Here is a 16,238-nt window from a genome sequence, read left to right as displayed (position 1 = left end):
GTGCTAGTGCACCAGTCTCAGGTCACTGCGCTGTGGAGCAGGTTTTCTTTTTTGTGTTTGGCTCCATGCAATCTGTACCCGAAGTCATGCTGTATCAACACAACATGCAGTCATCATCACCAGCCTCATAGCCCAATAGTTCTCTTTTGTCTGTGGAACGAGTTTGCTTCTGCAGGGCGCGCGCATCCTCGAGCCTGCTGAGTGGTCCTGATGCTGGTTCTCATGCACGCGTATTACATCACTTCTCTGTTGCGCCATTGGCTGAGGGTCAACTCCTCCGCCCTCCGCCGCGAGCCACAGCATCCCGACGCAAAGCAGCGCTGTTTCAAGCAACCTCATCACGGTCATCATCTTCTTACCTTTAAATACATCAAACCACGCGTACACAAAGCTGTTCACGTGGGTGTGCGCGTTTTCTTTTTCCTGCACTGGCGGCTCGTTTCGACGATGGCCGAGAGCGAGGCAGATACGCCGAGCACGCCGATTGAGTTTGAGAGCAAATACTTCGAGTTTGATGGAGTGCGGCTGCCGCCCTTCTGCAGGGGAAAGATGGAGGAAATCGCCAACTTCTCCCTTAGAAGTAGCGACATATGGATTGTGACGTACCCAAAGTCAGGTAAAGGAGCCACCACACCACCCTGTGCACGAGTGTCTTCGTGCCTTCGCATTTCTTGCTGCTCGCTACTGCAGCAGTTTCTGCAGGCCTCTCTTGTTATTATCAAAGTTTAACAACACGAATAAAACACGAATGCACAGGTAGCCCGTATCTAGTATCAGTCACAGGGTTCATTTTGCGTAGCACGCAGGTATCACGGTATCGTGAGAGTTGCAAATCCGTTCACTTTATTGCAGTGGGTGGATGACGATATCTGTTTATGATGCTTGTGCAGTAGAACTACTTTTTATAGGCCTCTATCAAGCATGTACACGTAGCATCAGCAGCCCGTACTTCATAATCAAATATCAGCAAATAAATGAGTCAGACTGATTAGATCGATTAATGGCTGGCTGAAACACATCAGTGCAGCCTCCACAACTACTGTGGCCTTCATCATCCACCTCACTCGCATGAGCACTTCTAGAAGTTGGTGTTTACATCTATCCCCAGAGTGTCTTTGCGCAGCGCTGCTGCATGCGTCGTGCCCTGCTGTGCGCTGGGTGGGTCCGGTCATGTGACAGGTGGTGGGCAGCTGGAGCAGTGCTTGCAGAAGGCCAGAAGGAGTTTGAATATTCAGAGTTTAGTTGCATTTCTATGTAGCACAGCAGAGGAAAGCAACCCAAAGGACGGGGTGGCGACCATCGGGGATGTTTTGAAAGTTTTTGGCACAGGGTGGTTGACGGGGCCCAAAGGAATCAGAATATCTGATCATAAAAGCATTTGCCAATGAAGCAGAACCTTTGAGGAAAAATCGAATTTTACTTATTATTAAAAAGGTTTTATAAGCAAAATATAGTTATACTACTATACACTATATACTATACTATACTATACTATATACTTTGGGATCATAACTGTTGCTTTATTACAGCTTCATTAAAGTGTGTGTGAAACATCACATTTTAATGTTGTTGTCCATAAGACTTACTTACATAAAGATAATTAGCTTTAGCTGTAATAATATAGTCCATTATAAAATAGAACAATGTAATAATGTACGATTAACGGTACTCTAGACCAATGACATATTAAAAGGGGTGGTTTTCATTTAGTTTTGCCTCTTTAACCACCCTATACGCACCTACAGTGTACATCTGGATAGATGCATGCATAGAAGAGCATTACAGATAGCTGTAAGCCACAGAGGCACTTGAGAGGAGCACATGTCTTCTCAGATCTTGCCACTGCACTATTTTGTTCAATGTCAAACATTTTTTGATCCAGTGTGCTGTCAAGACAAGAAACACTGGTATTGCACACATTTCTTAAAAAAAACAAAACAAAACAGTCACAGGAACACTTCAGAAGAACTCTACAAATTCAGCACAGCATCATTAAATTAGTTTATTTGTTAGTGCCTATTATACAGTGATAATGACTCAGAAGTTACAAATACACCCAACAACCCAACACACTCACTTAGAACTGAAGCACAGACTCAGAAATCTCCAGAGAACACTGGTATGATTTCAAAGTAGTGATTTTTTCCCCTGGATTAGAGCCAGTGACATTTGATAAGGTCACCAGAGCTAAAATTATTGGGAACAGCAGTCACAGATGCCAAGAATGATCCCTTTCATAAGTTTATCACAGCAGGATCAGGAATGATCCGTCACATTTGTACACCAAAACAGTGCATGTTTGAGCAGAACTTGGTGTCCTTGGCACGCAGCTGGTCTCCTGAGGTTCTCTGCAATATTCTGCAAATATTCATTTTAACCAGTTACAACTTTGTGCATCCAAGCAATCTTTGTTTTTAAGCTTAAACAAGCTTTATATATCTGTAGTCTTTTGGTGCATAGGAGAAAGAAAGCACATGTCAGGCCACATGGCTGGGATGCTGCAGAGCTATGATGCCATTGGCTTACATGTGATCATCTTAGCCAATAGGATTAGCAGCACTCCATAAACCAAAGGGAGGGCGTGAGCGATATGATATTACTTAGGTCTGTTTCATATGTCATACTGTATACTTGCACATCCTTGAAGTTAGTGGAATCAGGAGGTCTGGCTCCACAAACATATTGAACTTTTATCAGGGATTTTGTTTCCCCTTTTTAAACCACAGCTGTCTTTAAGCCATGACTGTTCATTTTCCTTAAAACATGCGTTAGGTAACTTTAGGCAAAAATTCTAAACACATGGTCAAAGGAGTTAGAAAGACTGGAAAACAGCAGAGTTTGAAAGAGGTGAGCTGGGAGAGTCTGCAATGTGCTCCTGAGTATCCTGCAGCTTTATGCTCCATCCATTTAGAAACTCTATGTCAGTTTGTGCTACACTGATTTGGTCTTTCTTTATTTAATCTGTCTCTAGCATTTCCATCAGCTTTATGGGAGTCTCATATTAAACATATGATGAGTGAAATTTCCAAACATAATATCCATATGCTAACCATACGTTCCATATGTTCACTTATAATCAAGTGAAGAATTTGAAATAAAGATAAGGACTTTAATTCTTTACTAGGAAGGAGGTATGAAATATGCATTGTGATGTATTTAAATTAAAAACCTGCTACTGATCTGGATCAAAATTTAACAAAAATGCATCCAGAAAAAAGAAACAGATATAATATCAAACATAATATAACACAAACTCAGCACAATGCTTCTTGGCAGTAAATCTTATATCATTGGAGAGCCTGTTTATTTCCCTCAAAATCGTGCAACATTTGCAAGGAAAATGCAAAGTTGAGTACGTGAGTTGCACCTATGAAAAGCTTGTCAAATCTTCTCTGGCAATGACAAACAGTTTATTCTGCTTTTGACTCTTGTTTTAAGCTTCTGGTACCCCAGGTACAGACAATAAGGTGCCCGATAGGCGCCTGTGAGCATGAAGTATTTGCTCCAAGCAGTTTCTAATGTTTCAGTCACAGCAGCTATGTGACTGAAACATTAAGCACTTGTAAAATTAGGCTGCTTACATGCTCAACCTTTAAACACATTGTACTAGAAACATAAACTGGTAACCCGTCCTGGTTACCAGTTATCACAGCATGACAGAATGACATCATATTGAATGAGGATCCAGTTTGAAAATGAACTCATTGCCATTGCTGCTGGTGCAATCCGGACACATGATGGGCTCCAGTTTTCATCTTTCACCAAGACTTACTGTTTCAGTTAACAAAATCAGTTTATATTATTTTATATTGTTTAATGTGTCATGATCTGCATTCAAGCTTAGGTTGCTTAGGCTGATTTATACACTCCGTGCAGGCAAATTAATGCTTTCCATAAAAATGAGTTCTTTATGATTTTTTTGCAGAATCTCTAGGATTTTTGATAAATTATTTTCATTCTTTGTTGCTAAATTAGATGAAAAAAGTGATTCTTTTGTACTTACAGAAAAAAGAGATTTTCAAAATGACCCCAAACTGTTGTGCAATTGAATACGTGTAAAAATCATCCATCATTTGAATCTCAGAGTTATTATGAGAACAGTGTTCTCTGTTAATCTTTGTATCACAGGTTCCTAGAGGTTTTTTAAACTTTTAGTTGTAAGCCGCAAATGATTTTTTTCATCTATCAAATACAACTGAACCCTTTAAGGAGTGAAACACACTACATACCTGCTGCTAATGGGTTATAAAAATGTTCTTTTAGAACGAGAAAGCTTTTACTGAAAAACTTTCTTATGCAATTTATTCGGTTTCAAAGCCAGTATGTGGCTAACTTCACTTTATTTTTCTCTAAGTGAGAGTAGTCAGTCTTATTCATATCACTCTGTAATGTAGAACACTGGCAAGCCTTTAAGTTATTAAGAAACAAGCTGGGATGAATTGATTGCATCGTGTTAAAATGCTGACTTTTTCCATTGCTTAACAGAGAGGCGTCCTTCAAGTTTCACATGGTGTGATCTGCATCTGTGAGCCAAACTGCCCATAAATCTTTGGACTGGCAACAAATAAGACATTAATAATGTGAGAATGGTAATGTTTTGTAACTAGCGATTAAATGGTTACAATGTAATTGATTAGGGTGACTGAAAAAGTGGAAACAGTAAATAATTTCTTCCAAGATGTCTTTTAGTGACGCACACACTTTTACATGTGACTCATTGAGTTCCCATGGACGAATTAAGGCCTCAAAGACTGTTTGGGTGTTCTGTGCTGCAGTACAATAGTTCAGTGGTTAGTTTGTATTAATCCAAGCTCATCAGCTGTGGATCCAGCAACTTTCACTGTTTCATGCTGAAGTTTGACTTTTGTCATTGTCCCCTGATTGTCTTTTCTGTCATTGCAGGCACCAGTCTACTTCAGGAAGTTGTGTATCTAGTGAGTCAGGGAGCAGACCCTGATGAGATTGGCCTTATGAACATTGATGAACAGCTGCCTGTTTTAGAATACCCACAACCTGGGCTGGACATCATACAGGTAGAGTGAGTCACTGACATCACAGTAGCAGACACTCAGCACCATAACCAATTTAGAACTGAGGCAGCAGGTGAGATTAAATTATTCGATCTGGTAAAACAATGCAAAATCTAGCCTGCTAACTTAGCCTTCCACTGTAGCCATGTTAATGGGTAACTGGTTCAAGACTTACTGTCATAAGTCTTGCTTATAAATGCAGATAATTTAGAAAATTTAATAAAAAGCAAAGTCATCAAAAGTTTGAATATTACATTTCCCACTTTTACCTCCCAGATATACTGTTTATTTGCATTAACTGAGCTGAGACTACAAATGGAAACTTGAAAGTTAAAAATCTTGTCCCCTGGATATAGATTCCTCACAGGCATATATCTGTTTATTCCTATAGATTTAGGAATGAATAATTGTGTGGATTACATTATGACAACATTAAAACGAACTAACTGCTGATTTAGATCAGCCCATTCTCACTCCTGAAGCGTAACATCCTGACGATTTGTCACGTCCCACGGCGTTCCTGAGGAACGCGAAAGGCGACCTTCGGCATTCTTAAGGTACGCGCCGGGTTATGGGTGAAATACAGTAGAATGACGGTCCCACGGTAAAAGACGTTCCAGCCACGTATTCCAGCTCTAACCATAACCTTACCCCTAACCTTAACCAGCACTGTAATGACGTGAAATAGTGTTTTCCAAAGCGATTTGAGGAAAATGAACGAACATGTGTGGATGGATTCCAAATGGTTCTCACATTTCCTCATTTTTCCGATCTCGTCATTTGTTCACACTGCAGGTCTTGATGCTCAATTCCAATGTTTTGATCAAATCCGATTTTTTTGTCTGCTTGTTCACACTACAATTAAAATGTGACAGCAAACGCGCTCTAGTGTGAACGCTCAAAGCAGCCGCATGCGCAAAAGAAGACGTCACACACAACGTGCTCTGTTTAGACCCAGAGCAAACAGCATTGTTTGACTGATGTTGTTTCGGACTTTACGTTTCCCAATTTTGCTTTAAGTTAAAGTTATTTTGTTATTTACATATGGCCTAATAATGATCCTTATTGCTGTTTTAGAGGAGCGGTGTTGTAAAGTATTCAATTCAATTCAATTCAATTTTATTTATATAGCGCCAAATCACAACAAAAGTCGCCTCAAGGCGCTTCATAGATACAGAGAAAAACCCAACAATCATATCACCCCTATGATCAAGCACTTTGGCGACAGTGGGAAGGAAAAACTCCCTTTTAACAGGAAGAAACCTCCGGCAGAACCAGGCTCAGGGAGGGGCGGGGCCATCTGCTGTGATTGGTTGGAGTGAGAGAAGGAAGACAGGATAAAGACATGCTGCGGAAGAGAGACAGAGGTTAATAACAGATATGATTCAATGCAGAGAGGTCTGTTAACACATAGTGAGTGAGAAAGGTGACTGGAAAGGAAAAACTCAGTGCATCATGGGAATCCCCAGCAGCCTACGTCTATTGCAGCATAACTAAGGGAGGATTCAGGGTCACCTGGTCCAGCCCTAACTATATGCTTTAGCAAAAAGGAAAGTTTGAAGCCTAATCTTGAAAGTAGAGATAGTGTCTGTCTCCTGAATCCAAACTGGAAGCTGGTTCCACAGAAGAGGGGCCTGAAAACTGAAGGCTCTGCCTCCCATTCTACTTTTAAATACTCTAGGAACAACAAGTAGGCCTGCAGAGCGAGAGCGAAGTGCTCTAATAGGGTGATATGGTACTACAAGGTCATTAAGATAAGATGGGGCCTGATTATTTAAGACCTCATATGTGAGGAGCAGGATTTTGAATTCTGGATTTAACAGGAAGCCAAAACAGGAGAAATCTGCTCTCTCTTTCTAGTCCCTGTCAGGACTCTTGCTGCAGCATTTTGGATTAGCTGAAGACTGAAGAATGTTTTTGGTCATAGCGCCCTGCTCTACTCGGGAGTGAGAACGTGTTGTTTAGATCTATAACATAAGGAGATGCTGGTAGTGGTCTCTATGTTTGACCAGCACCATCAAACTGATGCTAATGCTGCAGTAAGGTTATTGTCTATCAGGCTGCTCTTTGGTTTGTTTTTGTTTCACCACCAGTAACAATGACCTCATCTGGTGTTATTAAGATTTTTATTGGGGGAACTTTTGTAGGACCTCTTCCAGGGTCGTAAAATGTTATATGAGACACTCTACTGGCTAAAACTCAAACACCTCAGTCGTGTCAAAGCTGCAGATTTCTTGGACAAATGTCCAGAGTTGCACAAGTTTTCTGTAGGACATGATGGGAAAAGTTCAGTGCAGATTCACTGTGTTTGTCTTTCACAGGAGCTGTCGTCACCTCGTTTGATCAAAAGCCATCTTCCCTATCGATTCCTCCCTACAGCCATGCACAATGGAGAAGCTAAGGTTAGTTCTCTAAGAGGCTGAGTTCATCAAATCAACAAGTAAACAGGGAGATTCAGCAGTCATTATTATTTCACTAAAACACAGAGGTAATATATCAACCTAGTATCACGGCAAAAAGTCAAATAGACCGCTTTGCCTCATGTACATGCACGCAGGAGCTGCAGTAAAACATCAGATGGAGATATTCCATTTCAAGCCAACATGAAAATAATCACGGGAAAGTGTTCAGACATTATTAACACTCTTACATGTAGATACATTTTAGCTGCCTAGCTTTATCGTTTCTGGCATTTGAGCACCCTGAAATGTACGCCACACATCTTTTGCTCAATGCAGACTTTAAATATATTATCTCCCACTGCTGGTAATCCAACTTCTGTCCACGGTGGACCAGCGTGTCTGTTACACGCCTTGCTGTGATACTGGGTTAAATCTATACTTCCTGTTTACAGCGAGTACTGTTGCCCTCTTCCAGGTGATCTACATGGCTCGAAACCCTAAGGATTTGGTGGTATCCTACTACCAGTTTCACCGCTCTCTCAGGACCATGAGCTACCGGGGAACCTTCCAGGAATTCTGCCGGCGCTTCATGAATGATAAACGTGAGTATACAGATTAATAGAAGATTTGGACATTTCATGTAATCCACTCCATAGAAGCCCTGTCCTGTTTTGTCGAGTCCCTGTATCTCACTGATTGATACTTTTCCTTTATAGTGGGATATGGTTCCTGGTTTGAACATGTTCAGGAATTTTGGGAACACCGTATGGATTCTAATGTCCTTTTCTTGAAATACGAAGACATGTACAAGGTAATATCACAACTGTTTTGTGGGCCCTTTTAGCATCTTATTGCTAGTTCATGGAAACTTACACCCAGCTGTCTGCCCCTGACAGATGACTTTACTGAATTTTGTGTGCAACGTAGGCAGTAAATTAGGAGGAAATTGCTCCTATGGAGCCTGGATTTTCTGAGCAGGCATTCTGGCCTTGAACATACCCATATGGAAAAGAAATAGTAAAAACTTACATGATTTACTCATGAAAGTGGCCACTTTCTCATTACTTTCATATATTGTTTTTAGGAAGTGTCCAAAACATACAAGTTTCATTATATAATTTTTCAAGGGATCTTATATCTGTTTTCACTCTTATATGCTTTTCATACAAGTTTCACACAAGACAGATACAAACTTTATAAGATTTATATATATCTTTTCCATATGGGTAGTTTTTGCCCTCTTAGTATACTAAACTATAGTTTGACTAAGGAACTCAATAGGATAAAAATCAAGAAGCATTGAATATTTCCAACTAAACCAAAAATCTATTTTAATAGAAATGTGTTTATATAATATGTTTTTGATATTTCACATTAATTTGTTATCTATTTGACATTTATGCTCTTTTTTATGCTCTATGGGCGTTAAACTTACCAGCCTGTATCAACGCATAAGGGCATAGATAACATCAGAGGTTCAAGGCACCAGCTACTGATTGATAAAACAGTACGTCAGGACTCTAAGATCAGGCAGACCAATCTTAGAAGACACACAGGATAGCTGCAAGTACCAAGTATCCAAATACATTTCTACCGTTCATCAGGCACCCAGCTGGAGTAGTAATCTGAACGAGTTCAATGTCACTGATGTCACAATATGAAAACTTTTCACGATGCATGGAGGCTCAACCTTCAGCACACCGAGGGTATACGGGCAACAGAAAGAGGGGGAGGGAGGATTAATGCGTGTCAAATCCAGGAGGAAACAAGCAGAATCACGCATTAGCGTTATTTTAACAACAAAACATTTTCTCTGTGTTTGTTTGTTACATTTGCTTTCATAGATTTTTCTTCCTCTCCTCTTCAGGATCTGGGGACATTAGTGGAACAACTGGCACGTTTTCTGGGTGTCTCCTGTGACAAGGCTCAGCTGGAAGGCATGATGGAGAGCTGCAACCAGCTCATTGAGCAGTGCTGCAACTCAGAGGCACTGTCCATGTGCAGAGGTGAGTGGGAGAGGAAAGCTCAGTTATTTTGTTCTGGGCACAGACAGCATAAAACATGCACATACCGACTGAGACATCAGCCATTGGTTTAGGACTCTACACTCTGAGTAGAGGGAGCAGTGCTAATTTAAGAGCTAACACTAGTTAGCTATATTCACAAGTTGTCTCCATAAACTGTATGGGTGCAACAAAAACCCCCCACATATAGTTACAGACTAATAAAGCAATTGAATGCACCCACCAAAACTGCAACACAATCTTCACACAGAAAGCCATAATTAGTCAAATCATGCAAACACAGTGAAGACACCCATCTTAGCAGACGCCCATCAGAACCAGCTACAGACACTCATTAATCAAGGCCACTAACTCAAATATCCAGGTGGATGTAATTCAGGTAAGGCTCTTATAAAGAGGGGATCTTATCTATCGGCAAGTAAAGGGAACTGCAGTTTTTGTGATTTCTATGTTCATTTTACAGCTCTGGAGGTTGTTCATTGAGTCTTCTGAATAGGCAGTTTAACTGTATGTATGGTGATTACCTGCATAGATATGATGCAATATGTTAGTTGATTAATCAGGAGAAAATCAAATGTGTCTGATGTTATATTTTTATCTATTATTTGTATTATTTTGAACTATTTTCCAAGTGTGGCTAAGGGTAACACATAAATACCAATATAAAAACAGGACATGCTAGTTTACAAAATCCAAGCACAGAGCAGGCAGCTGTAATATGTCACCGCTAGTGGTGGCTGTGTAACATCTTAGAACAGGGGTCCACAGACTGTAGGCCAGAAGTGACCCACCAAAGGGTCCATTCCACCCCCACTGATATCGCTGTGAGTATGCAGAGGAATAGAGTGCAGGAATATCAGACTGTTGGTGCTGCTGCTCTGAGTTTGTGCATCTAAACCTAAAGCAATGCCTCCCGTTGTTTACATTATGTCTGTGTGTAGTATGAAGAGTAAAATATTACTGGAAAAATGAATGAACACAGAAGAACAAATTCAAACAAATGCTGCAAACAAGAAAGAGTACCAGGAAAACACAAATCTTACAGGACATTGCCCACTTTATATTTCCATGAATAAGTGCAAAAAATGCAGTTTCTGGTAGAAGATTGGGTAAGCTCATCGTGGTAGGATTGCCAAATGCCCGAAGCAGTGGAGGAGCATCGAATTTTATGCGTTGCTCACGTCAGTGAAAAGTCAATTATATAGCAGCTTCTCTTTCAAAATCACTGCCCTTTCATGCTACTTAATGCTACTAAAGAAAGTAGCAGCTGGGTCAGATCTTTTTGGTCCTTTGCTCTGAGCTGTTTGCTGAGAGTTGTTAGTTTCTTACAGTGCTTACCTCCTTGTTAACTCTTGTGGTGATACTACAATATTGTGTAGTTCGATTTCTGTATGCTCCATGTAGGTGTATTCAAACCTTTTTGTTTATAGCAGTTTCATTGTTTTTCATTCTGTTCCCATTAAGAGATTAGCTGTTCCCATTAGCTGATAGAGGTCAGGATGCAAATAATCGAAGCTAATCATATTTGGGGTCAAATTCAATACAAGCTAGTGCAGACAAACTCAGACAACAACTAAATCACTAACTATAACTCTCGACTGCTGCAAAGGAAATGTGTAGCATTGCAGATTACACATTTCCTAAAGTCAACCACACCATAAATTATTTAATGTACACTGAGCTTATAGACAACATTTTTTAAGGGGAGATAACTACATTGATTTGTGTTGGTTAGTTATTAATGTCCCTGGAGACGATCGTTATGTTGCAAGAGTTTGTGTATGCAGACCAGTCTCAGGTCACTGACCTGTAGTAAACAGAGCAAAGGCTTACCCATGCGAATTTACCTAATACTAATAATATCTCACAGCTGGACTAATAATCTGATACAAGCTAAATACATCCACGTCTAAGTTGTTCCTTATGTGAACTATGGTAAATGGTAAATGGCCTGTATTTATATAGCGCTTCACTAGTCCCTAAGGACCTCAAAGCGCTTTACATATCCAGTCATCCACCCATTCACACACTGGTGATGGCAGCTACATTGTAGCCACAGCCACCCTGGGGCGCACTGACAGAGGCATTACAATGAGATTAGGACTTTATGAAGAGAAACACCTTTCTGTTTCAGGAGTTTAGATCATCACGCAGTGTCATAGTCAATACTTTACACTGCAGGTTAGCACAAGGCTACTTAACGTTAGCTTCTTAGTAATTCAGTCACTCAGAGCTCTTGGTGCACAATACTACTTTAACTCATGTAGTCAATGATTTATATCAGCAGTCTCCAAACTTTTTTGCGCCACGGACCGGTTTATGCCCGACAATATTTTCACGGACCGGCCTTTAAGGTGTCGCGGAAAAATACAACAAAATAAAACCAGTACCGGTACCGAAAAAAAAGAAGATTTATTGATAACACACGTGAAAAGACCCAGGAAAACCGAGTTAACGATAAAAACGATAACAAAATAACGCTGAAAACCGATAAAAACCCTGAAAACCAGACATTTCACACCTGAGCCTCAACTCTCGCGGCCCGGTACCAAACAACTCACGGACCGATACCGGTCCGAGGCCCGGGGGTTGGGGACCGCTGATTTATAACACATATGACTCGGGACTTGACAGTAGGTCTTCACATAGCAAGGGGCAGGTGTTAGACACAGTTTAGGATAAACCCTGCACTCCACCTGAGCCTCAACTCTCGCGGCCCGGTACCAAACGACTCCTAAACTCCTAAAATCTGTGTCTAACACCTGCCCCTTGCTATGTGAAGACCTACTGTCAAGAAGAACTTTACACTTCTATGGGTGCAGCTTTGGAAATGCTGTTCACAAACACATAGCTGACTCTGTACTTCTTTGGACAAACCCTGAAAGCAGGTTTTTGATGTCATAAGAAAATTGTTGTTAAATGTGACCCTTGTTATCACAATGAGAGCTCTGATCACTCGCTTCATCTTTATTAACTTTACTGTATGAAACTCTCTTAAACTGACAACTGAAGTTATTAAGCTAACTGTGAATTTATTATTTAAAATGGGCTGATCGCTCCATCAGGTCTACACCTCTGATCAGTAAATGTTAACATACATGCTGCATGAGTTGAGAGGTGAATACTATGTTTAACTATGTTTAATTATTTATATACTGAGTTTTAAACGAGTGAATGTTAAATTGTTTGATTAATGCAAAGACAAGTTCTGTGAAAAATATATAAATTTGTGAAAAACCTTTTGACTGGAAGGATTATGAGCTTGGTTTATTAACGTGCCAATGTTAAGATAGTTAATTTACAGGTTTGGTGTTTTCTCAATATGACCAAATATTAAGAATATGGTTTCAAAGAGAAACACACACTGAGCCTGCTAACAATGCTTATACTGGCATTTAAATTTATACAACTTTCATCAATAGATGTTTCTGGTTTGCCTCACACACTACATAGTTTCATGGTCACATAGCAGCTAGTTAGTGTGTGCTTGTGGGTCAGTCAGTGCCTCCTATGACAGTTATAGGTGATAGCTACCAAGGCTCTGTGACAATCAATCACAGCAACTGTAACAAATTGCAGCTGGTAGGGAGATTCTCATTTTTTAATCAGCGGGTCGATGTAGTCACCAACTGATCTCCGGGTCTGTGTGACTGGGACCTAAGAATTTAACGCTTAACTTTATCAAAATGATCGCAGAAGAAAACAAGATGATGTGATTCAACTGTAGGAATGACGATGGTTCGAATACAGAACCAAGTTATAGTTAAATTAGTTATGGCGTTAATTTAAATAGTTTTGGTTAAATTAAAAATGAGTTGTGCCAAGGTTACCTGCATGACATTTCATATTGCATGACTATGTGATTGAATATTTTTGGATTATTACATAATGCATTCTGATGAAAACATTATAGCACCAGTGTGTCTGACTCTGCACTGCAGACTGTAGTTTAACACTGGAGTGTTGTGCAGGATGTGACTGCGTTTGTTTTGATTGAACCTTTCATGAGTTCCATGTACAGTCATATGAAAAAGAAAACTGTCAAATGATGATTTATTATCTATCAGAACTATTTTAGCAGCAGTAACTTGAAGTGTCCCCTGTTTTCTGTGTGACCTCCAGTCCCTTCAGTAGTTGAGGAAATCTGGCGTACTCCTTCATGTCATTGTTCAGTTCACTGAGGTTGGAGGAACTGTGTTTAAGCATATCTATCTTAAGGTACTTCCACAATCGAGTTGAGCTCTGGACTTTGACTGGGCTATTGCAAGACCTTGACTCTTTTCTGTTCCAATCATTTTCATGTTGCATGACCCAGTTTTGGCCACGCTCTAGCTGTCGACCTTACATTTGACTCTAGAGTACTTTGGTACACAGAAGTCTACACGGTGACTGCAACAAGTCCAGGTCCTGTAGCTGCAAAACAAACCCACTCATCACCTCTCCACTGCTATGCTTGAAGGATTTCCACTTGGTCTCTTCTGTCCAAAGGACGTTGTTCCAGATCTGTTGTCCTTTGTTTCAGAGAAAGCTTTGCAAATGCGGTCAAGTTCATTTTAGAGAGAATAGGCTTTTTCCAAACAAGCCATACTTGATCTGTCATTTTGTAATTGTGCTTTCTGAAGCTACTTAATTCCTACAGAAACAGTAAGGGTGCGCATAGTTTTTCACATGAGTGTACATGTGTTTTACATTTGTTTCCTTATTTGTTATCATTTTGGTTTATGTGTATATTTAGTTTTTTATGTTCACTTACAGTTTCTGTCATCTGTTTTTGTTCTATGTTTTTCCATCTGTTTTTTTTCCTTTTAGTCTAAGGAAGTCTGGTGTTTGATCTGCTATAGGTTAGAGAGCTGACAGTCAGTCACATACACACTGCAACTGGTGAGTCACTGCCGTGCCGGGCTGCATTCAGTCTGCAGCAGAAATACGCTCAATAAGTTTTGGTGTTTTGAGCACAAATAAAGACGGTGCTTATTAAAATCCTTACTACGCTCCATTTCCCTGCAGGTCGTGTTGGTCTGTGGAAAGATATCTTCACCGTGTCTATGAATGAAAAGTTTGATGCGGTATACAGACAGAAGATGGGGAAGTCCGACTTGACCTTTGACTTCTGCCTGTGAGGAACGCCTGACCATCTCTCCGTATCGCCTCCCGACTCACTTATCTATGCTAGCTCATTTCCTGTCGAAACCCAAACTCCTACATCTTCCCTCAGTCAATCTGAAGTTCAATAGTTCAACCTAACAGTGAGCTCTCACTAAAAGACTTTTCACATATGCAATCCCATGTCAGCAGAAATCAGAAGTCACACTGTTGTGGAGATTACCGAATTTTTTAAATCAATAGTTAAACCAAATCTCCCTCAGCCCCTACCTCCACTGCTGTGTGTGTTTATAGTATATATCGACTAGATTAGGGTCAGCCACTGAACTGAAGTCTTGGTGGGTGGATTCATAACAGGAATTTAACCTGTATGCAGATATTTGTGATGAAAAACGTTGGAAATGAACGGGGAAAGTTGTTATAGCTGTCCTCAAACATGCTAACGACAACACTAACGATGTTGAGTCGGCACTAGTTGAAGGAAAAAAACGATACTTTGAACCACCAACTGTTTGGCAGCATTATGGACACGACCTCGAGCTGTTGTCAAAGAGTTGTATGTTTACCATAAGTCCAGAATATTCAGGAGCCACAGTCATTTATCGCTGTGGCCATTTGACAAACATAAGCTCTGTTTTGGTCTCCGCTAAAATAACGATGAAAAATATCAGGTAGACGAATAGTGCTCGCCATCAACTTGTAGGTAAGACTGTGTGAGGACAGTCGATAGGCGCAGCAGCAGCGTATTTCTGGAAATGGGTTAGAAAAAACCAAAACGATGAGCTGCAATGCTAAAAACGTCTTCATCGGGTTGTCGCTATGAGCCACAACTTTGAGATTACACAAAATGTTTTGACCAGTTTTTACTGTAAACACATTTACCACGCAGTCTGCCAGATCTTTTATTTGTGGTCTATATAAAATACCTTTATTTAAACAGGGAAGGCTTTGAGAGCAGGCTCTCTTTTACAAGGACCCCCTGGTTATGACACACATGAAAAACATTTACTTTGACTCATTACATAAAAATAATATAAAGAAACCTCTTGAATTATGTATAAAATCATAACAGATAGAAACTGAATAAAACAAAAATAATATTGCATCAGAAAGAAGCAAGTATGATGCAAATATCCATAATCGATTTATTGCAGCAATTTCCTACATTGGTATTATTGTGATAAATTTAAAGGACTAAACAGTCTTGGTACCAAGTATAGTGTGAAGTTGAAATATAAGCAAGAAGACACATCCAATATTCCCATGAAGTTTGCCAATAAGAGCTCTGTAAATAAATAAAGTCCAGTGTTGTTCTCGTCTCACTGCCAGCAGCTGCTACCTTGCTTTCTTATATAAAGCATTGTAATGTTTTCTAAATCTGCTCCCAGATTTGAAACTGAGGGTGGACTGAGGCCGAGTCAGGGGAAAGCATATCGATGATTTCAACACGATTCAAAACAAATAAATCGTTTGCTTTCTGCATCACTGGGAATACAAGCCTTAATTTATAGAACAATGTCAGCTTTTCTGTGAAAGACGTCTTTATTCCACTAATATAATTTGAAAGCATAACTTGTCATTAAGGCAGAAATCTGGGTATTTACAGCAGGTGTCCTGGTAAAAGTAGTAAAACTCACTACAGTGTAACTATTAACCATCCTCCTGATGTCAGCAAACAT

The 16,238-nt window shown here is 40.0% G+C and overlaps 1 protein-coding gene across 1 annotated transcript; it reads left to right on the top strand.

The window, feature by feature from the left end:
• The first annotated feature begins 447 nt into the window (after positions 1-447).
• Positions 448-14,576, top strand: sult4a1 (sulfotransferase family 4A, member 1). The gene is made up of 7 exons (XM_085376409.1): positions 448-616; positions 4,903-5,033; positions 7,352-7,432; positions 7,908-8,034; positions 8,149-8,243; positions 9,300-9,438; positions 14,464-14,576. Exons 1-7 carry the CDS (start codon positions 448-450, stop codon positions 14,574-14,576), a joined length of 855 nt encoding a protein of 284 aa, XP_085232535.1.
• Positions 14,577-16,238: the final 1,662 nt, after the last annotated feature.

This window comes from Diplotaxodon limnothrissa, linkage group LG17 (assembly GCF_057381915.1).
Source record: "Diplotaxodon limnothrissa isolate DT_005_m linkage group LG17, D_limnothrissa_male_GT1.1, whole genome shotgun sequence".
Taxonomy (NCBI): Eukaryota; Metazoa; Chordata; class Actinopteri; order Cichliformes; family Cichlidae; genus Diplotaxodon; species Diplotaxodon limnothrissa.
This window is presented reverse-complemented; position numbering and strand designations above follow the sequence as displayed.

What these genes read in the sequence shown, in the direction of transcription:
- sult4a1 (XM_085376409.1), top strand. Translation starts at nt 448, where the DNA reads ATGGCCGAGAGCGAGGCAGATACGCCGAGCACGCCGATTGAGTTTGAG. An exon ending in TGCACAATGGAGAAGCTAAG is followed by an intron (nt 7,433 to 7,907) that starts GTTAGTTCTCTA and finishes GCCCTCTTCCAG; the next exon opens with GTGATCTACATGGCTCGAAA. An exon ending in GCGCTTCATGAATGATAAAC is followed by an intron (nt 8,035 to 8,148) that starts GTGAGTATACAG and finishes TTTCCTTTATAG; the next exon opens with TGGGATATGGTTCCTGGTTT.